The sequence below is a fragment of the Monomorium pharaonis genome, chromosome 1 (assembly GCF_013373865.1).
Source record: "Monomorium pharaonis isolate MP-MQ-018 chromosome 1, ASM1337386v2, whole genome shotgun sequence".
NCBI classification, from domain to species: domain Eukaryota; kingdom Metazoa; phylum Arthropoda; class Insecta; order Hymenoptera; family Formicidae; genus Monomorium; species Monomorium pharaonis.
Genome location: NC_050467.1, coordinates 7,114,737 through 7,136,938, shown reverse-complemented (window position 1 = coordinate 7,136,938; position 22,202 = coordinate 7,114,737). Strand labels below are relative to the sequence as shown.

The window sequence follows — 22,202 nt, the reverse complement described above, 5'->3', positions numbered from 1 at the left end:
GCAGTAGTGTCGGCCATTACGCTAGGGAGTTAGATACCTCGGGGATACCTAGGCGAGAGGAACCTAGAGATCATCGTCACGTTACGTTTTCTTCGGGGTATCTCGATCCGTACCAGGTGGCCGTGGTGACGGAAAGAAAAAACTATTTAGTGATTTTAAATATCTCCCCGACACTCGAGGAATTCGATATCTTCGAGCGGCTGAATGGAGAGTCCGCCGCAGACGCCGCAATCCATCACGCTCATCGCCGAGCAGGGCGTGATATGCAGAAATCTGATGACCACGTCGACCCCACGGCTTACGCCGACCGGGAAGATCAGCCACGCGAAGACCCGAGTTTACACACAACGCTACAGGAAGGAATGGGAACAGGCGTCCGATTTCAAAGGTATCTCTCTCCCTCTCCCTCTCTCCTCTGTCTTTGTATCTCTTTGTCTCTTTCATTCTTTCGCGCCGTTTGCAGGGGCTCCATAGGGTCCCTTTTCGCGTTGCTCTAGGGTGCATTCTGGATGAATTTTCTGTATACTCTAGTCCACTGATTGATTCTTAAAGCACGTATTTATATGAAACTGTTCCGGAATGGATTCCCTTTTCTAGAATTATTCTGTTTTTTTCCTAGAAAACGCGAATGGAAATCTAGAAGATAATTGAACAATTCTGCGTAAAAAACTTATTTAACTACTTGGAACTCATTTAAAATTTATTATAAATTTATTTGCTATTCTGCTGCAACATCAGGATAAACGGATCTCTCGTTCGAAGCTAGGTCTATCGGTGGTACGTTGGCAGACTGCGACGATGTGGAGCTCCGTTCTTTCGCGCGCGTTCGCTGGTTTTATTTTATTTATTTATTTTTTGTTCGAAAATGAGGGACTCCATGGGAACTAGAGGCTGCTAGAGACTCTCGAATGGGAATTTGGTCTAAAAGGAAGTCGTTGGATGTCGAACGGAATATTTGTGACTAGCCAGCTTGTCAAGATTTTTAATAATAACTTTTTTCTGCAAATAAATTGTGAATAGAAAGTTAGTTTTAAGTTGGATTACACTGGTTACAATAGTCGTTAAATTGGTAACCTGAAAAAAAGTATCAATCACATTTGCGAAGTACGAATTTATTTCTTTTATGTAAAACATGTAATAAGTAATTGTTTTGTCATTTACACACACACACACACACACACACACACACACACACACACACACACACACACACACACACACACACACACACACACACACACACACACACACACACACACACACACACACACACAATTTAAAAAAAAAATGTAAGAAAAACTATCAATATGATTGATGAACTTTCAATGCGACTGTAAGTTAAAGCTAAAATCTAGAAAATCTGCAGTTTTTAAATTTCAATAATTTTTAGCTGATATTGTATTATAGAGTTAAAAGATCTTTAATTATAAATACATGAACCAAAATAGGAAGCATATATTTGTAATATTTTTCAATTATATACATGTATTATACGATAAAGGAAATTTCTTATTGTTAATTATTTTAATTTCTCTTGTGTAGGATAACATTATATTTTGACATATTGTGTTAATTTTTTTCTTTTTTATAAAAATGTTACTATTAAAATAAAATATGTACATATTATATATATAATTGTTATATAACTATATATAATTGATATACAGATATTATAAATTTATAAATTACATTAAAAAGCCCTTTCATATAGATAGGTTTAGAGATCATTTTAAAATATTTTTTAATGATGTACTTAAACTTATATTATGCTGTTACACATAAAAAATGTAAACACTAAGGAAATCAACATTTTTTATTTGCTAGTGTAATGTTATTGCTATGCTGATTGTGAATAGTCAAATTGTTTATTTACATTTTGTAAATTTCCTATTTATATTTTACTTTTTTTGTGTCACTCTATGGCATACACAGAATGCTAACAGGTGGGAGAAATTTTGGATGAAATTAGACACATTAAACACACACACACACACACACACACACACACACACACACACACACACACACACACACACACACACACACACACACACACGTATAATTTTAATATATATGTATATATATTTTTTTGTGTGTGTAGGATGGTTGACTTCAGTACCCTCTCAACCAACTCGTGCTTACTGCCTGTATTGCAAGAAGAATTTACATGCACATCGTTTGTCATTGTTGAAGCATACGTGCACAATGAAGCATCAGCGCTCAGCTTTATCGTATCAATTGGAAGAGAAACAGGCACGGAAGTCGGAGTCCGATGCACCAGAAGTTGCACTTATGGAAGAAGTTGAGGTCAATATATATTTTTCATCAAATTTTGTGTGTCTTATCAAAAATTCTAATTTATTCTACAAATATTTCTTTTAATTTACATTTATACGCGCGCGCGCGCACGCACACGCACACGCACACACACACACACACACACACACACACACACACACATTTACACGCATACAAATTTTTTATTTTTATTTATACACAATGTTACACAAGACAATCAGTTTATTCTTTTACGGCTTATTTTTTATGATATAAAAGTTGTATGTCATTAAAAAGAAAGGAAAAAAATATATAATATTCTATACATGAAAATGTGATAAATTAATGTGATTAAAGTGATAGTAAAAGTTTACAATATAATTAAAAATTTATACATTGAAACATAGTAGTATTCATAAAATTTTGCTACATTTTAAGAATCTGTGATTATCTAATCGAGATAATTAAATAATTAAATAACAAAGTTAAGAGAGACTAGAAAAAGGCTAAGAGTGCTGTACAGTAAATGAGACGCAATATGTATATAATTTTTATTTACATAGACTATGGATGAATCTCAAACGGAATTGGTCGAAGACAATGATGATGACATCGAGTACGTCGTTGAAAGATTAGAAACGGACGAGGATACAATGGAATTCGAAGATGTAAAAGAGAATTTTGTGGAAGACAGCATGGAGCAGGAAGATGAAAAAGTGATGGTGGATGATACGGATAATAGCCAATCCAATGAAGATTCTACATCTGTAATAAAAAAGATTAAATTATTGCCCGAGGTAATTTACACAATAAGTTATGCATGTATGATAGAAAGTATTGTTTATATGGCATTTTTACAATCAGAAAAGAACCTAGATTTTTAAGATTTATTTTTTATCCTTGCAAATAATTGAATTTTTTTGAATTAAATTTTATTGGAATTTTATCTAAAGTCAGGTAAATTGTTGGAATTTTGTTTTTAAATTTAAATTGTCTTTTTGAAAAAATTATTTCTTTGATTATTTTTTTTCTTGATAATACAAAGTATCAACAATTAATTAGTAATATAATAGTATACACATCTACGTCTATTCATGTGAACGTAACTTGCGAGTTTTTATAAAGAAATGAGTGACGATAGAAAACAATAATTGATGAATTGATAAATTGATACATTTATTATTTAATTGCCTTTCGCATTCTGTACTTTTAATGAGCTAAATTCATGTATAACAGATAAATTATTATATGCCATATTTAGTTCATATTTTTAAAAAATTATTTAAAAATTAAGTGGCTTTTCTTTGTATGATTATATAAGAAACATTAAAAGAGATAATAAAATAAATTTATTTTAAAGCTGTATTAAAAAATTCTTTAATCTTATTTAAATGCTTTAAAACAAATGTTTTCAATAAAATCTCTGAAATTCTTATTATTTGAAAAATCTGAGAATTCTCAGAAAATTTTATAAAATTTGAGTAAACACTTAATAATATTGTTTATTATAATACAGTTGCTGTTTTTGAGTTATATATAACCATATTTTTAAACCATGTGTTGTACAGCAAAAGTGTAGAGAGAGAGATCCTTTAGCAGAGGCGATGGCCCATGTTCACAGTGAGTATCTCGAAGAGGAAATCGGGAGTCAGGAAAATGTGCAGATGGAGATGATCGTGGAGTCCACTAATGATATATCTGGTCTATCCGAGTCAGTGAACGACGATATCGAGAAAACATCAAAATTGCATGAAAATGAAAAAACGGTAATCAGAGCCACCAAAAATGGACAAGTCCTTGTAAGTGGCTATTTTTTTAAAGATAGAAAAATAAGAACACTTAAAACTGCTTATAAAAATTAATGTTAATAAATAAATGTGTATAAAACCTAGTAAAATGAGCAAAAGTTAAATTATGATGTTAATGAAAATATATATTTAATATATTTATATTTAGTGCACAGGTTTTATGTTGTACAGAGTGTTTATTGGAAAAAGTTGGAATTTTCAGGGAGTTCATTTTTTATTCTTGAAAAGCATGGAATTCTTATGGAATTTTTGGTACTCAGACATTTTTGAAATTTTTACTTTTTTAATTTTATCTTTCTCAGACAAATTTAATTTTTTCTTAATAATGTAAATAGATCAGCAGTAATATGGCATAATGTATCTATGAATATTTTTGCGAGTTTTTATGAAAAAATTAGTGACAATATAATCAAAATTAGTCTTATATTTTAATCATCTTTCGAATTCTGTAGTGAAGTGAATTTGTATTGTAGATAGATCGTCATATTTGGTTTAAAATTTTAAATTATTTTTTAATGTGGCTTTTCTGTGTATCGTATATTTAAGAGGAACAGTAAAAATGTATAATAAAACAAATTTATTTTAAATTGCATTGAAGAATTCTCTAACTTAGAATTTTGAACAAAGTTTCTGGAAAATCCGAGAATTCTTAGAGAATTCTTTTACGAAATTTGAGTGAACATTTTTTATTATAATATGCAATTTTATTAAATTGACATTAAACTAACATTTTATTAAATTAACAATTTTGTTTGTTTTACTAATCTTTCACAGTCATTTATTACTTGTTAATTCTTACTCGACCATTTACAATTTTTTAGAAATCAATTTTAAGTGTAGTTAAATTATTTAGTTAAAGGGATGCTGGAGGCAGGTTTGTTTTACTGATAAAACACAGTGCCTTTTGTCGAACGATTATGTCTTATTGCTTTTATAGATTTGGAAATCCTTCAGAATAAAAGTATATGGATTACTACTAGTTTGGATTGCAAAATTTATGCCGAAAAACTTTTATAATTGTTATAGGGAAAAGTTTTATAATTTATGATATTTTCACCATTTTGTAGTCAAGAATGATGTGTGGAGCTGTTACGTCAGAACAATTTTTGATCAATATAAAACATCTGTAATTTGTACTAACAAAATTAGAGACTCTAGACGTGAAGATGACAGGAACAATGTGAAGTTTTTCAAGCTGTGTCACTTTCACGCTCACAGCGCTGTGAGCATCATTTTACTCTTGTTGTTCATCAAATATTAAACAAGGACAAATGATGCTTACAAGCGCTGTAAGCGCTAAAAGGAACACGAGACAAAATTGTTTTACGAAAATTTAGGCGTATGTGTGCCATGAAAAGTTAATAAGTAGAGCAACGTACAAAAGTTTTGTTTTTGATATAGACTGATATCAATACACTAATTCTACATTATCGACCTCGATCAAGTTCGACCGAGTTCGTCACTCCAGCATGCCCTTAAATCTTATATTAAAAATCATTTGCTCAGTTTTGGATATTATAATTAGCCAAATCTAAAAAAGTATTTTCTTAAAATATTTGACAGCAGGAAGACAGTAAAAGTAATCTGGTCGTCACCTCATCGTTACTGAACACAGCTTATCAGACAAATATCTCGACGAGTACAGCACCTATTCAAAATGCGATTAATTTTGTGCCGATCGCGCCGAAGACTCAAAAGACCATCACTTTGATGTGCGGTAACAAAACGTTTACACTAACTGGTGGTACATTTCAACCGGGCACGCAATATGTGCTGACCAAACTTAAGGGTAAGCCAACAACACTGATGGTAGCCGACCAGAAAAAGGTCACGATGAACGAGTCGAACAACAAAGTCAAAATAGAATCATCTGAAACCAACCAAACAGCTACTCCTGGCACCAGCCAGCAATCAACTGCTGCAGCAACTGTCAATCAACAATCAGCTGGCACTAAAATAGCATCTAAAAAAGTAAGAGAAGATTAATAATTTGCAATCTGCATTAATTTTTTATATAATTCAAAATGCAGATTATCATTGTTTTTGTTTATTTTAGAATGTTTCAGCAAGACAATTAATAAAACAGACTACATCAAAAAAATTACGCATTTCTACATACGTTGTGGATACTGTCAAAGGAATTCCAATTAGTGGATTACAAGTCAGCTTATATAAACTAATGGATGGTAAATGGACTTTCTTGAATGAAACGTACGTGTTTTTTTCAGTTATAATTATTTTATTATAATTATTATTTTATTTTCTTTGTAGTAGTAAGAGGGGAGTTTTGTTTAGAAATCGAAAAATAAAGTTTTTTAAGAATTCTTTTAAAACAAACTAATTTTGACTAGTTTTAAAATTTTAACACATAAAAGATATGTTTCGTCAGAATATCAGAATTTTTTTGTCTATATTGAACTTTTACTTCTTTCATAATGGTTCGATTTGCGAAGACATAGCTAATCGGCGCTGAATATAATTTTCTATAGGCCTAAAATAAAAAAAAATCAAAATTTGATGGCAAATGTGTTTTTATTATTAAAATATTTTATATAATTACTTTATATATTTTTGTAATAGAACACAAAACAAGAAGACAAATGATAAAAAATATATATAACTTTAAGATTAATATCCATATGCATTTTCCTTAGTTAAACAAATCTGAATTATAGCAGGAATGTAAGTGTGATAAACAAAAAAAAATTTTTTTTTCAGTAATACATCTGCGGAAGGTTACTGTAATGATCTAGTAGAAAAGGTGAATGGTACAATCGGCCGTTACAAGATTCACTTTGATGTTGATAAGTATTTTACACTGAAAAGAATAGAGACCATGTTTCCGTTCGTCGAGATCGTATTTGATGTAAAGAACCCTAATGTTCACTATCATATACCTCTTTTATTGAGTCCCTTTGGCTATACAATCTATCGTGGAACATAAGTATAATAGAATGAGTGAAACTTTCACAAACGTCTGTGCAGGTTTTAGATAGAAAAATTATATGTGAGGATTTTCACTGGCTCAAAGATTTAAAAAATTTAAAGAATTTTAATGTTTAGTAAATATTTTAAGAATAATTTAAGATTTTTCTTTTAAGGGGATGTTGAACTGCTCGTCAAACTTGATCGAGGTCGATAATGTAGAGTCATTTGGGTACGTCATTAACAAAATTTTGTATGTATTTTTTTTATAGATTTAGAAATCCTTTTCCAGAATTAAAGTTTATGTATTCTGCACGCTGTTATCGTCTATACTTTAATTGTAGAGGATTTTTAATTCTGTAAATGCAATAAAAAGTTGTACATTGGAACAAATTGTACAATTCTGTTGATAAACACGGAAAACTTTTTTTCTAGAGTTCCTAGGCTTATTTTAAAAGCACAGTATTGTTCTTTGTTGAAATACCAAGTGCGCCTCATGCTTATTTTATACGTACAAAATCTAAAACTTTTATACGCAGCAAATGTTTTCACGAGCCGACTACAGAAGTCGATAACAAAACTATAATTTTCTAACTTTCTTTCGTTTTTCGTATGAAATTGATCGCAGCGCACCGTGTTATTATCTGTACTTTAATTTTGGAGAAGGATTTTCAATTCCATACAATCAATAAAAACATTTTATTGTCTGAAAAATTAGTGATAAAACAGCAGTTTAGTATCTCCTTAAATTTTGATAAAAATATAATTAAGCCTTTTTGTACGAAAGACTCTAGGAATGAAAAGTGTTGTTCTATCCTGCGAAGTGAGATATTAATCGTTAAGTTAACGACTAGTCAGATTACGATATCTATCATACCAACAAAATATAGTGACGTGAACATGCTTTGTTACTTAATCATACAAATAAATAATACAGTTAAATCGCTGTTTATTTTCACATTGTTAGAAGCTACAGAAATAGGATGTTATAATTTTTTATGCGAAAATGTAAAGAGGAAGGACATAGCTTACTTGTTTTGTGTTTTATTTTTAACTTTTGAGTCAGTGAAAATTTTTCTCATATATTTTTTTTATCCAAAACTTATTTTCAACTAAAATTCTATTTTTATTTTCAACTTCAAAATTTAAACTAAATGCAAGCATAAACATTTTTTGAACAGCATAGATTGCTATTAAATATGTAAATTTCTTCTTAATAGAGACAGTTACGAAAAAATCATTTTTATTCTAATTATTCTAATTATTTTTATATTATATAAATAATATTTGTAATTATAACCGTGTCCAAAATTATTAGACATAATATTTTTCTATGTATTAATATTTTTATGAAAATAAATAAAACCAAAGTGTATTGTAAACTGAAATCTTTATTTACAATTTATTAATATTAAATACTTTGTTATCGCTTATGATTAAAATATATTTTGCTAAATTTGTCACTAATTTTGTAATTTTGTATAAGAAAATACACATATAAGCTACTTTATCCCATACTTTGTCAGAGTTTATTATTATCAAATTGCTTTTTGCCCTTTTTCATAACAACAGAATGTATGGTGAAATTGTTTGAAATGGATTTTATTCAAAATTACTCAATTATTTCTTATATTTTTATTGTGTTTTATATGAATTCCGATTGAAATTATTTCGTTTTAGCTAGAAAATTAATAGAAATGTAAGAAATAATTCTTAATTCAAAATATATTCCAAAAAAATCTTTAATATGTACTTGTTATTGTGCCTAATTTGTTATTTTCGTAAGATGTAAACTATGAATAAAAATGATTTAACGAAACTTAAAAGGATCTTCAAGCAAATCATTGACATGTTTTTATTTGAAAATATATTTAAATAGGTCTCATAGAATTTTAATTTTTTTATACAATTGAAGTATATATGAAAATAAAAAGAGTAAAGGATGATTTTATACTTAAAAAAAAAAAAAAAAAAAGGATCTTGTAACTACAACAAAAATTGTAAAAATTAATTAAGGTAGATAAATGATTAGCAAATACTGTGATATGTATATATTATGTTTATCAGTCTAACAGAAGCAAAATTTACAGATCTTTGTGACAGCAAAAATTTGAATAGATACAAAAATTATTACATGTTGTGATATTGATCGAGAAATCTGTTTACATTAACATTTTTTTGGATACATGTTAATAAAAAAAGTTTAGTTTAGAAAAATTTTAATATAATTTTTATTATTATTTATGCTTGTTTGAAATTATCAGAAAGTAACAACCCTAGCTTGTAGTAGTTTCAATAGTGTTTTTTACAATATTCTTATCTCTCAGATTGCCAGATATTTGCGTTATATAAACGCAATGACGTGTATGAAAAATCATGTATTAACTCAGTGTATTTTGATTTTCAAAAGCATTCTGTTTCCGTAAAAAATACTCGATATAAAACCCTAAAAATCAGAATGGAATAAGTTTACGTGATTCTGATTGATTCTCATTATTCCGTTTTTCCGATTTTGTTTTTTAATTTTCATAAAAATTTGGGATGGTATATTTTTTAATATTCTATAATGTTACTTCACGCGGCCCATATTTTATATCTATAATATTACTTTCGAAAAGAAATTTCCATCTACAAGGATTTCTATTTTTAGTAGTTTTGATTACTGTATGCATGATGTATGCGTAACATGGAGAAATTCCTTACACCGAAGATAAAAATTTGTCAACTCGTTACATGCCCATATGTTCTTCGTGTGGAACGCTGGACGTATTAATTATGTTAATTGATCAGATCGTTCTCACGAATTAGAGAATAAATACCATAATATTAATTTAAACTTGAATTTATATCAAGGGTGTCTAATAATTTTGGACATATCTATATGATTATAATTTATGATTATATAATAATAATAATAATAATAATAATAATAATAATAATAATAATAATGATAATAATAAAAATAATAATAATACTTTTAATATTTTTACAGATAAAATGTGTTTATATAGATAAGTTAATTATAAGAATTGTTATATGATGTAAGAAAAAGAAAGAGATACGAATTATGGCTTCTTCATACTGGCAAGAAAAAATATATAGACTGACAAATACGAGTCATACGCAGTACTTGGTACATGAAAGTAATTCAATACAATTAACATTTCGATTCGAGTATATTATACGTTTTGGCTCATCTTTCGAGCCATCTTCAGCTAATAATAATGATTACATTAAAAAACAACGCATCATTAACGACCTAGAGGTGGAAGATTTCTTTGTTGAGAAGATATTAAAATATTGAATCTAAGCACGGATATAGTAAACATTATTTCCGTTGTAAACACGTTACAAATTATGGATATCAAATTAGAAATAGTAAAAACGGTAAAAGAAGAAAAATTCACTTCGAGATTGGCAGATGTCAAAGATATGGTACGAATTTATGTTGTGCCACAAAATGATTGGTTCACCCAAAAGAAATAATTTCGGTATAAGTGAAAGTCTCTAAATCTTAGAGGATTTTACGCTTATTATTTGTGGCTCGAAAGAATTCCCCTCTTAAAATCAAGAGAAAGATAGTATAAACATAATATTCTTACAAATAGAGAAATTCACTATTCGTTTTTATTGTGCTACATGTAAGAGGCTACTCTGCTTCAAATCAACATATTCTTTTTTAAATAACATATTCCTCTTAATACAAAAGGAAAACAGAATATATCCTAAATTTGCGATGAATGCTTTACTTTATTAAGAGAGGAATATGTTTATTATAAAACATTAAGCTTAGAATATGAGATTATGGGAAAAGTTATTTTGAACACAAAATACATTTTTTGGAGTGTTACGATAAATTAAGTCAGATTTTACACAGAGTCACGAAAGTAAAAAAAATGTTAAAAATTTAAGTACCCTGGAAAATTCAAGTACCCCGCGTTAGTAGACTGTTTGGAACTCTAGTCTACAAACGCGGAGTGATATTAGGTTTGTTTTTTATTCTTGCACTGCTGCACTAGTGCAATAAGTAAGAATGAGAAAAAGTATATTTGTCTTATTCTAACTTATTGCACCAGTGCAGCAGTGCAGGAATAAAAAACAAATCTCTTCTATTGTTGAGTTTTATTCCTACTCTATGAAATTCAGGCGAAGCGGCATTATCATTTAGCCCCCACTTACGCTACTCCACCGAGTGCATACGGAGGGGATATTTTCTACTAACGCGAAGTTCCACTGAATAGAAATAAATGTTAAAAAACTTTGATAAATCTAGTGTAAAGCGGTCAGAAATGAAATGGTATAAGACAAAGTGTTGCAGGTCAACCCGAGTATAATAAATATAAATAGCACTAAAATATTACAAATGGTTAATAGCGGCTGTGTAAGCATGATGTGAACAATCGATGTAAGATTGTAAGTTTAAACCGTTTAAGTTTTCTATTGATGTTTTCTATTGATGTTTGATATGAGGAACCTTTGAAATGAGATGCTTATAACAAAATTTTTCGTGGTCTAATATCTTGACGCCAGCTCAATCAATGCCCATACTGAGCAGAATTATTGTTGCGAATATGGTTACGATGTTCGTTTTAATTCTGGTTTTAATTTGTTTTAACAGTCTATGAAGCATTGCAACTACAATATGAGATTTTATATTCATGAAATTAGTTAGAAATGCATCTTTATGGACTCTGATAAGTATTAATACTATAAAATGATAATTTAATGTCTGAATTTTAAAAAATTGTTTAAAAGCGCGGTGAGGATTTAGTTGTTTTTTTGCTGCGTTAATTTCTGCTGCGCGGCAAACATTACCGTATCCAGTGTGCAGAAGCCATTAGAGCGAGTTTTATTATAAATTAAATCCTGATAATGATTTATATGTATATAATGATCAATTTCTGTAAGAATTGGTGGGTGTGAGTTTTGATAACTGCGAACATTAGTTTTGGAGCGTTCTAAAAATATATGTATTTTATTTTGTTTCTTTTCTCACGTATTATATTTAAGAATCATTTTTTTAAATACTATATATATATTATTTTCACATATTGAGTTTGAATCAAATTACATAAAAGAAAGAAAATGTATATGTATTTTTTTAGAAAACAATGTTATTAAACATTAATAAATGTGAACAAGCAATAATTAATCTTTCGATTGTACTGCTAAAACATTCCTTGACCTTTGATCCGTTCTATTTATATCCGGACAATCTCTTAGAAACTGCATGTATATATGAGCGTAAGCTAGTTATGTTTGCGACGCGAATACTGGGCGTACCGATAGTGAAGTAATGCGAATCGTTTCCTTAAGTTATTGAAGTTTAATAAATGTTACAATAAACTCCATAAATTCGCGTCATAAAAAGTGACAAATCAAAGTTTTGTGTATTTCGCAGAGTGTTTATTACCAGGAAAAAATTGAGAAAATTTTCATGAAATTTCTTTTTATTCTTAAAAATTCTGAATTTTTAATAAAATTTTATGGAATTTCTTGGAACTTTCAAGGAAATTTTTGAATTTTTTTATTCTGTCTTTTTTGAGAAAATTGTATTTTATCATTTTTTCTAATTTTTTTCTAATTTTTAATAATATGAAATGCCAATAGAATTGATTACCAATAAATATACATCCATGTACATTAACTTTCTCATGCGAGTTTTCATTAAAAAATTATTGAGAATTAAAATTGATACGTTGTTCTAATTTGGTGTTGTGTGTTTAATCACTTTTCGAATTCTGTACTTCTAGTGAGATAAATCCTTGTGTTGCGGACAGATCATTTAATGCTATTTTATTTTATATAATATTTTGTTTTAGAATTTTTAGAATTACTATTTAAAACTTGAATGATTTTTCTTTATGATTGTATGATTAAGAAACATTGAATGATAATTTATTTCACAGCTATATTAAAAAAATTCCTTAATCTGAAGTTTTTAATAAAATTTCTGAAAACTAGAAATTTTCAAGAAATTCTTTTACGAAGAATGAACATTTTGATTTTGTATTGTATATAGATTACGTTCTAAATGTAGTTTTTTATCGGAAACATTGATATATCTATATTAAATTAAAAAATGGGTATCGAAAAAATAACACAACAATTATAATATTATTTTCTGCAGTATTACCCGATAAGTTGATTGGAATACAAACATCAATTATTGATAAGCTTTTTTATGTTAATTTGTATTTTATATCGCCATAAAAAATTAATTTTTATTTGCAATTTTATTTTTTCTAACAAGGCTTTTATTAGCAAAAAGATTCAAATTTTGAATAACCCTTATTTCTGAACTTATTGAAACTTGCAGAGTAATTGGTTATCGCGTCACTTCTCGTCGTGACATAATAATTGTTGTGTACAATGATATCGTTTCCCGCCCCTCAATTTGCGTTTGTGAAATTGTCAACTTATAAATCTTGAAAGCATTATATTGCACTAATAATATAACAGTAAATTTTTTTACTGCAATTGAATTAATCTCTTGTTAAGATGGAATCTACCGAAAAATCGGTAAGTATAACTTTGCATGTACGACTTTTGCTTGTACTGAGTTTATTTTTTTCACATTCTGTATTTATTTTTTATGTAAACTTAAGTTTAGCATTACATTCTTTCCAAGGAAAAAAAATTATTTATTCATTTCATAATTTAGACATTACAGATAAATTAAATTACATAAAAAATTATCTTGTATTAACATGCCTTTTTATTGTGTAGCATTGTATATATATATATACATATATATATTTATATATATAATTTGTCATAAATTTGATATATAACTAAATAAATATTTTTTTTATTATAATAAACATATAATAACGCGTTTAATAAAAAATTTGTAAAAAAGATTGTAAAAAGTACATTATTTTTATATAAAATCAGGAAATGTTAACTCAATAATATACTACAATAAAATATGCGAAAATTTTATACATAATTTATACATGTGTAGTAGCAATGGGAGCGTCCCGATTGACCACGTTGCAATTGACCACAACCATTTACAGCAATGAATGCTTAGAGTTTTTCCGTTGGACCGCCAATTAGAAAAGCGGTAGTCAATTGGGACGTGGTCAAATATTGTTACGGGTGATCCCGTAACAATAAGAGAGTTTCTCACTTATAATAATAATATACTAAATTCTTTATTTTTGTAGCAGTATATTTTTAAATTAACATTTTTTTTAATTTCAAAAAATTCTTTATTATCCTTTTTTACACCAAAAAGCAATTCCTTTTTGTACTATTAAAAAAATCATAATAAATTCAAAAAAGTATTTCGATAAAGTTCTATTAGAATACTATTAAAAAATAATTTTAAATTCAATGCGAATTCTTATAGAACATAAAATGAACTTTATATGCAAAAGGGGTTCAGAATTGATGACATACAAATGATCTTTTTTTGAACTTTTAAGAATCCTTTTGGTGCAGAAATGGGTTAGAAAAAGACTTCATTTCAAAATTTGGGTGTTCAAAAAGAATTCTTTTCGAATTCGTGGTGCTATCTGGGTCTCTATTTAAATATTCTGTAATTAATACAAAATTGACATTTAATATTGGATTACATTAAGCCATTATAGAGTTACAATTAATTTTAAGATTTCAAGTTAAAAATATTCAATTTGATTGATGTGGAATTAATAAAATTGCTTCATTTTGTGGATATACTTAGACCAATAATTTACCAATATTTTCAATAGCGTTTATCAGTTTTGCAGGAATTTTGGAGATATTTTGCTATCTGGGTAAGTCTAAGTATATCCACAAAATAAAGCAATTTTAGATCAATCACAAGCTAAATATAAAATTGTCAATTATTGCCCAATTCTACATTAAACAAATTCAATATTTTTAACTTGAAATATTAAAATCAATTGTAACTCCATAATGGCTTAATGTAAACCAATATTAAAATGTCAATTCCGGTAATATTAATTATATTACCGGATATTTAAATAAAGAAACATAATATAGGTATATATCCCAGCAAACACAATTACATAACATCAATGTTGGCACAATAAAACGGGAAGTAACACGCAATATAATATGTGCGTTACATGTAACGTCTATGTTAATTGTAATTTCCCACTCATACAATGTTATAGTTATATTATATAAATATAACATGTAACTGAGATAAAACATAAATGTTATGCAACAATTATATTTTAATTATATGACTGTAATCTTATATTGAGATTAATGGTTTTATTAAATTTGCTATAAATTTGCAGACTAACCTCAATCTTGCAAACTGAATATCTGGAATGATCAATTACATATTATTGAAAATAATTACAAAATATAGCTGTACAATATTTTCTACTGCCAAATTGTAAATTTAGTACAAAATTTAATGGAAAAATAAAAAGGATTGCCTCGGATAAAATAGATCTTGTGTCTCATGCAGCAAGACACAGCGATAAGACTTCCTTGGGCTTGGATGGTCTGGATCGCGCTGAAACTCAGAATCGTCGCACCGTCGCATTAATCACGATCACACTTAACAATTAAATCAGCACCGCTCGAGTACACCGGTACCATCAGACTCGTTCTGCCAGAACACCTGCAGCGGATATGTATTGCGTCACGAAATGGCACTGCCAAAAGTTTTCTCGCGTAATTTATATTAAATATAATATCAATATAATAGATCTGTATTGCGCAATACGAATATTATATAAAATATTATATAATATCAATATAACTTCAATATAAAATCCGTTATATAAGTGTTGTTATGTTACTACCCATATAACACAAAGCTCCGATTAAGATCCCAGGGAGTTCATTTTTCTGAGCTCCCGAGGAGCTTACAAAATTCGACAAAACAAGCTCCCAGGGAGTTCATTTTGCTGAATTCCCGAAGAGCTTACAAAATTCGACAAAACAAGCTCCCAAGGAGTTCATTTTGCTGAGCTCCTGGGAAGCTTACAAAATTCGACAAAACAAGCTCCCAAGAAGTTCATTTTGCTGAGCTCCCGAGGAGCTTACAAAATTCGACAAAACAAGCTCCCAGGGAGTTCATTTTGCTGAGCTCCCGAGAAGCTTACAAAATTCGACAAAACAAGCTTCCAGGGAGTTCGTTTTATTGAGTTTCCGAGAACCTTACAAAATTCGACAAAACAAGCTCCCAGGGAGTTCATTTTGCTGAGCTCCTGAGGAGCTTACAAAATTCGTCAAAACAAGCTCCCAGGGAGTTCGTTTTGTTGAGTTTCCGAGAAGCTTACAAAATTTGACAAAACAAGCTCCCAGGGAGTTCATTTTGCTGAGCTCCCGAGAAGCTTACAAAATTCGACAAAACAAGCTTCCAAGGAGTTCATTTTGCTGAGCTCCCGAGAAGCTTACAAAATTTGACAGAACAAGCTCCCAGGGAGTTCATTTTGCTGAGCTCCCGGGGAGCTTACAAAATTCGACAAAACAAGCTCCCAAGGAGTTCATTTTGCTAAGCTCCCAAGAAGCTTACAAAATTTGACAGAACAAGCTCCCAGGGAGTTCGTTTTGTTGAGTTTCCGAGAAGCTTACAAAATTCGACAAAACAAGCTCCCAGAGAGTTTGTTTTGCTGAGCTCCCGGGGAGCTTACAAAATTCGACAAAACAAGCTCCCAGGGAGTTCGTTTTGCTGAGTTTTCAAGAAGTTTACAAAATTTGACAAAACAAACTTTCAGAGATTGAACATATCGGGTAAATTAATGTACTGCATGTATAGTCATATAGCCGCGAGTAGTTTGCAAGATCGCCACTAGGCGAAGGCGCGGCGCTCCTCCTTCTCGTGAGAAAATTTACTCCAAAAGGCTTATAAAAGAAAACCATTCACGGCTTACCTAGCAGTTAGTACTTCACTAGCAGCAAAGTGTAGTATATATTGTTTTTGTTACACGAAGACAGTTCGTGGGCTTCGCAACTCAGAGAGGGCTTCCGAAAATTGTGAAAATATGAAAATAAAATTTTTTCCGGCAGCTCCTATGTCCGCTTTTGAGAACTCCCTGAGAGCTTTATTTAAGCTCGCAGGGAGTTCAGAAATAATGTTTTAAGAACTCCCTGCGAGCTTCAAAATAATTATTTTGAAGCTCGCAGGGAGCTCTTAAAACATAATTTCTAAACTCCTTGCGAGCTTAGATAAAGCTCTCAGAAAGCTTGTATAAAAGCTTTCCGGGAATTACTTTGAAGCTCGCAAGAAGCTCTTAAAACATGATTTATAAACTCCCTGCGAGTTCAAATGAAGCTCTCAAGGAACTCTCAAAAGCGGACATAGCAGCTCCCAGGGAGCTCCGTGCGAATTTTTTGGAAGCATAAATGAAGCTTATGAAAAATTTTGTGAGCTCCTCGGAAGCTCCTCGGGAGCTCCCCGTGCTGTGTGGGTATTATTTCAATATTGCAAATAAATAACAAAAAAATGTAAAAATTAATATAAAACCGTTATATTGTACTCGGATAACAATCTAGATTGCATTAACATGATTGTAAGGTAACATTTGTTATCTCACATGTTACTTCTGTGCAATGTTGCGTCTATATTCTGTGTTTGCTGGGTATATATGTATATATTTATATATATATATGCTTCTATAATTAAATTAAACTTTTAAAGTTTTGCAAAAAAATAATTATACGCTTTTTATAAAATTCATTAATAAGACGTTTATTTGAATTTTTTTCACACCACAAATAATGTAATTTTATGTGTACTATTTTCTTTACACAAACGTACACTTTTTCATGATGTTATTTCTTGTTATGTGGAGACACTTTAATTGAATGCGTTTTAAGGAATGTTTTTCATTTATATGACTTGTGTAGATATTTGTGTGGAAAAACAGCTTTTAAATAAAAAGGTTTATAATTGATTTAGAAATGATCTAGAAATGACCATTTAACGAGTACAACAATTGGTGTATATTTGAGAAAAAAAAAGACTTTATGTTTTAAAGCAATAATTGTTCGAGATATGTCCGCTTATACACTGAAAAAAAAATGCAATATATTCAATAAGATATGTTATTGCGGGCTGCCAATTAAAAATATATATACTCAATACAATAATATATGCTATTGCAGTATCAACATTGTACTTGCATTAATAGCAAATATTATTGTATTGAGTATTTTATGTAGTTGGCAGCCCGCCAAATCACATATGTTATTGGCTGTATTACATTTTTTTTCTGTGTAGGGTCAAATAATTGATCATTGATAATTCAGATTTTAGATCCTATTTATTGATCAATAACTAAGAATTAGTATGGTGTTTTACTTTTTTTAAGGTCATATTTGATTAAAAATTGATTAATTATGTTGTTCTCCACGTCATGGAGTAAACGTGGAATTGCCGTTTCTCCACGATTTGCTATGTGGGCTCGTAAATCATAATTTTGTTGACATTTTGTTATTATATTCATGTAACAGTTCCTCTTCTTTCAATATTTTAATACGACATTCCCACTTGTTGCATTGTAAACCTTTTTTGTAAGGATGTAGAAAAACAAAAAAAGCTGTATTTGGAATATGATTTAGCTAGTATAAAATAGCACACTTAGACCGGCATTCATAGTCGGGTCTTATATTTAAGATTATCTTAAGTAATGTCTCACTAATACGGCTTTGTAAGGCCGGGTCTACAATAGCTGGAGTAAGCATGGAATAAGAAGTAAGACCATCAGGTGTAAAAGGGTTAATCCAGTGTAAAAAAACTGGCGTAAGGGTGTAAGCGAAATAAATTATTTTCATTTCGTCTTACTTCTACTCCTGCTTTTCTTAACGCTTGGTCAATCACAGCGCAGAAGGAAATTACCTTACTCTTATTTCTTATTCCATGCTTACTCCAGCTATTGTAGATCAGGCCTAATTGGTTGATGACATCTTAAGACGATCTTTAGTATAAGACCCAATTATGAATACCGGCCTTAGAAGTATGCAACACCAAATTTAACTTAAAATTTTCAAAAATTGACAACCCTTGTTTTTCTCGTGGACTCTTCAGATGAGTGGGTAATCGCTTTTCTGAATGCGAAAGTTTTAACCAACGCTCTAATAAATGTGACTATGGCTTGAGTGATGCGTAGGTGATCGGGAAATTATATTTTTTTAAGTCAATGTTAAGTCATACATTGGTTTTAGTCGTCGATAAGACGTCAAGAAATGACGTTTCGTGAATGTGACAATTTTGACGTCATTTTTGAGCTTTTGAAACTTAGTTTAAAATGTCAATTGGTCATTTTATAACCAAAATTTACCGTCATTATGACGTTATTTTGCTACTTGGAGTTACTCATTACTAATTCTCAAAAGTAACTAGTTACCTTTACTTAAAAAGTAACGATTCGTTATTTGTTAAAAAATTGAATAAAAAAATTTGTTTGTAAAATATTTGTGGTAAAGTTATATTATATTTAATAATTAAATAGCTTTTTTAGTTTTAAAAAGTCTTATAATAATTCCACACAACTAGTTGATGACTGATGATTGAATTATACAAATTATATATGATATAGTAAATATTAAAATTTCTTTTTCAAAAATATGGTTTTCGTATGTGGAAATCAATAATCGGTTTTTCTATTTAATGACTAACAATGATTATATCCTGGTCGGAGATGAATCCTTGTGTAGGGGGTCTGTTAGACTTTATAACTCTACACACCAAGGTGTCGGACAGCTATATCGCAATTACTCTCCTTTTTTGATCTCTTCGCTCAGGAACCGAACTCGGCATTTCCGTCTTATAAACATGTCTTATTACATAATGCTTATAAAGTTCATAATCTGCGTGTTACATACTCCTAGGCCATTAGTATCTTTTGAGGAGGAGGGAGGGGGGGCATGGTTTTACCACGTAACTTCTTTGACTCTATAGCATACAGAGACAATGTCTTCTTTTCTCGATCAAATATTCGCACGTGGTCCTGAGTTAAACCAATTCACTTTTCTGACTTTTCGAAATTAGAAGCCAAGCTTTTTATGGTTTTTTTTTGTGATTCCATGGTCAAAAGTTAGATATTTACGACAACAATGTTAACATTGTGCAATAAAATAATTTGTTACAAATTTCTAATAAATTATTTTACCTCAGTATTTTGTTTTGTTTTTTATTAAGAGAATAAATTTTAAGAAACCCGCAATTTTTTAATTTTGAACTTTTAGTTGGTATTATAAAGTGAAAGCAACATGATATACAATATTATTACTAACTCATAATGTAAGTCTTTTGTAAGTAATAGAGATTCAAAGTTAAAGATAAAAATTGTGTTCATATTCATATTCTAATTGTGAAATTCCATTGGTTCATATAATTTGTATATTCCTTATGTCTCTTTACATGATAGATGAGCGTCTCTGTAAATCTAAAGGAAGAAAAATTAAGTATTACCACGCATGTTTTGGATACTAGCAGAGGTCGACCTGTTGATAATTTGATCGTGCGCCTCCATAAGTTCGAAAATGAGAAGTGGACTTTTTTGAAAGAAAGGTGCGTTTTGCTTATATACACATATTTTTTTATATACTTTTTATATTTTTATTATTTTATAGTTTTATATATTTTTGTCATTTTTTATAACTTTCAAGAATGTCTGCTAGAAAGGAAGAAAAAAGAGGCATGGTCTGCCAAAAAACACAGAGAAAACCAGTATATACTGGAAAACAGTAATACGTATTAGAACATTAATATTATATGTCATTTGGATTAAAATTACTAAATTCCCAGCAAGAAATATTTAATCAATATTTTTATAATATTAACTTTATATGGATTTTTTAAACATTATTATTTAATGTTTTATAAATATTTTAAATTATTACTTAATAAGAGCTTAGTAACTAGACTTCGGATTATATGCAAATTGCATATTTATTATTTTTTATATATTCTATTAGAACATTAATAATATGAACAAATTATAATGTTCCTAACTAAAAACATTAATTAGTTAAAAACATTATAATTTGTTCATATTATATTAATGCTCTAATAGGACATGCAAAAAATAACAAATGTGCAATTCGGATATAATCCAAAGTCTATTAATAACATTACTTTACAAATAATTTAAAAATATTTTTAAATTATTTGTTAAAATGTTTTTTGAATGTTACTAAACGTTATAACATAATGTTAGATAAACACATTGAAAATATTGAAAACCATTCATGGCAAAAACCATTTCAAAAACCATAGAAATCAGGATTTCTTTTATTTATTTCTATAAATAATGGGAACTTCGAAAAATACGTCATAATATTGGTGTTCAAATATTTTTAAAAAGTTGTACGAGTTAAAATAGTTCTGTAACGGTCGACCTTTCTTGATTGGGGAAAAGTTCCAAAAACATCGGATCTTCAATTTTTTTGAAACTATGTATGTTTACGTATTTTGACGCGCTGATTACGGATATAATAGTAAAAATTGGCGCAAATTTGATTTTTATGGCAAAAACCATTTAAAAAATTATAAAAATTAAAATTTTTTCTATTTATTTCCGTAAATAATGGGAACTTTGAAAAATATTTCAGATAAAAGTTGTAGATCTCATCGAAATGGTCATTTTATGTCCCATTGATTTTTGGCATAAAGATAATAGTTTTTGGGAAAAACAACGTTAAATATTCAAAACTTTGTATATAACCCATCCAACACAAATCGAGTTTTATTAGTTAATTTCAATGAATATTCTAGATATTCATAGAATATTCTAGGATGTTCATAGAATATCTTGTTTTGTATGGGTACTCAAACTATATTTATGTATGTTTATTATATGTATATTTAAGTACGTGAACAGAACATTTATTGGCATAGTTTTGTATTGGCGCAGTAGTAGATATTAGCAAAATTGTTACTGAATGTTGAATGTACGAGAAAGGGCGTCGACTTTATTTTTTATTCATTGTCATTAATTTTTTCAACTTTTTTTTGCACAGCACGACAGACTCAAATGGACGTTGTGGAGATCTGTTGCAGGGTGAAAATTGTGCCCCTGGCAGATTCAAGATCGAGTTTCAGGTGAACAATTATTTCAAACGTATCGCAACCCTTTCTATGTACCCGATGATCGACGTAGTGTTCGACGTGGAACACCTTAACGAGCACTATCATATTCCTCTGCTGCTGAATCCTTTCGGATTTACCACGTATCGCGGGTCATAATCGACATCACGTTTAAGATGATTTCATCA

At 29.4% G+C, this 22,202-nt stretch overlaps 2 protein-coding genes across 7 annotated transcripts; both read left to right on the top strand.

The window, feature by feature from the left end:
• Window positions 1–32: 32 nt before the first annotated feature.
• On the top strand, window positions 33–7,086 carry LOC105833527 (putative leucine-rich repeat-containing protein DDB_G0290503). 6 transcript variants are annotated; one of them, XM_012675325.3, is made up of 7 exons: window positions 33–388; window positions 2,102–2,307; window positions 2,841–3,074; window positions 3,846–4,043; window positions 5,652–6,056; window positions 6,142–6,296; window positions 6,804–7,086. In XM_012675325.3, exons 1-7 carry the CDS (start codon window positions 205–207, stop codon window positions 7,027–7,029), a joined length of 1,608 nt encoding a protein of 535 aa, XP_012530779.1. In that variant the 5' UTR covers window positions 33–204; the 3' UTR covers window positions 7,030–7,086. The 6 variants fall into 6 exon arrangements, with proteins under 6 accessions (XP_012530779.1, XP_012530777.1, XP_036151220.1 ...); XM_012675323.3 differs by having other exon boundaries at window positions 3,846–4,076; XM_036295327.1 differs by having other exon boundaries at window positions 3,846–4,076; window positions 5,649–6,056; window positions 6,142–6,271; window positions 6,804–6,910.
• A 5,143-nt stretch (window positions 7,087–12,229) lies between these two features.
• On the top strand, window positions 12,230–22,196 carry LOC105836807 (5-hydroxyisourate hydrolase). The gene is made up of 3 exons (XM_036295324.1): window positions 12,230–13,532; window positions 20,354–20,496; window positions 21,948–22,196. Exons 1-3 carry the CDS (start codon window positions 13,512–13,514, stop codon window positions 22,171–22,173), a joined length of 390 nt encoding a protein of 129 aa, XP_036151217.1. The 5' UTR covers window positions 12,230–13,511; the 3' UTR covers window positions 22,174–22,196.
• Window positions 22,197–22,202: the final 6 nt, after the last annotated feature.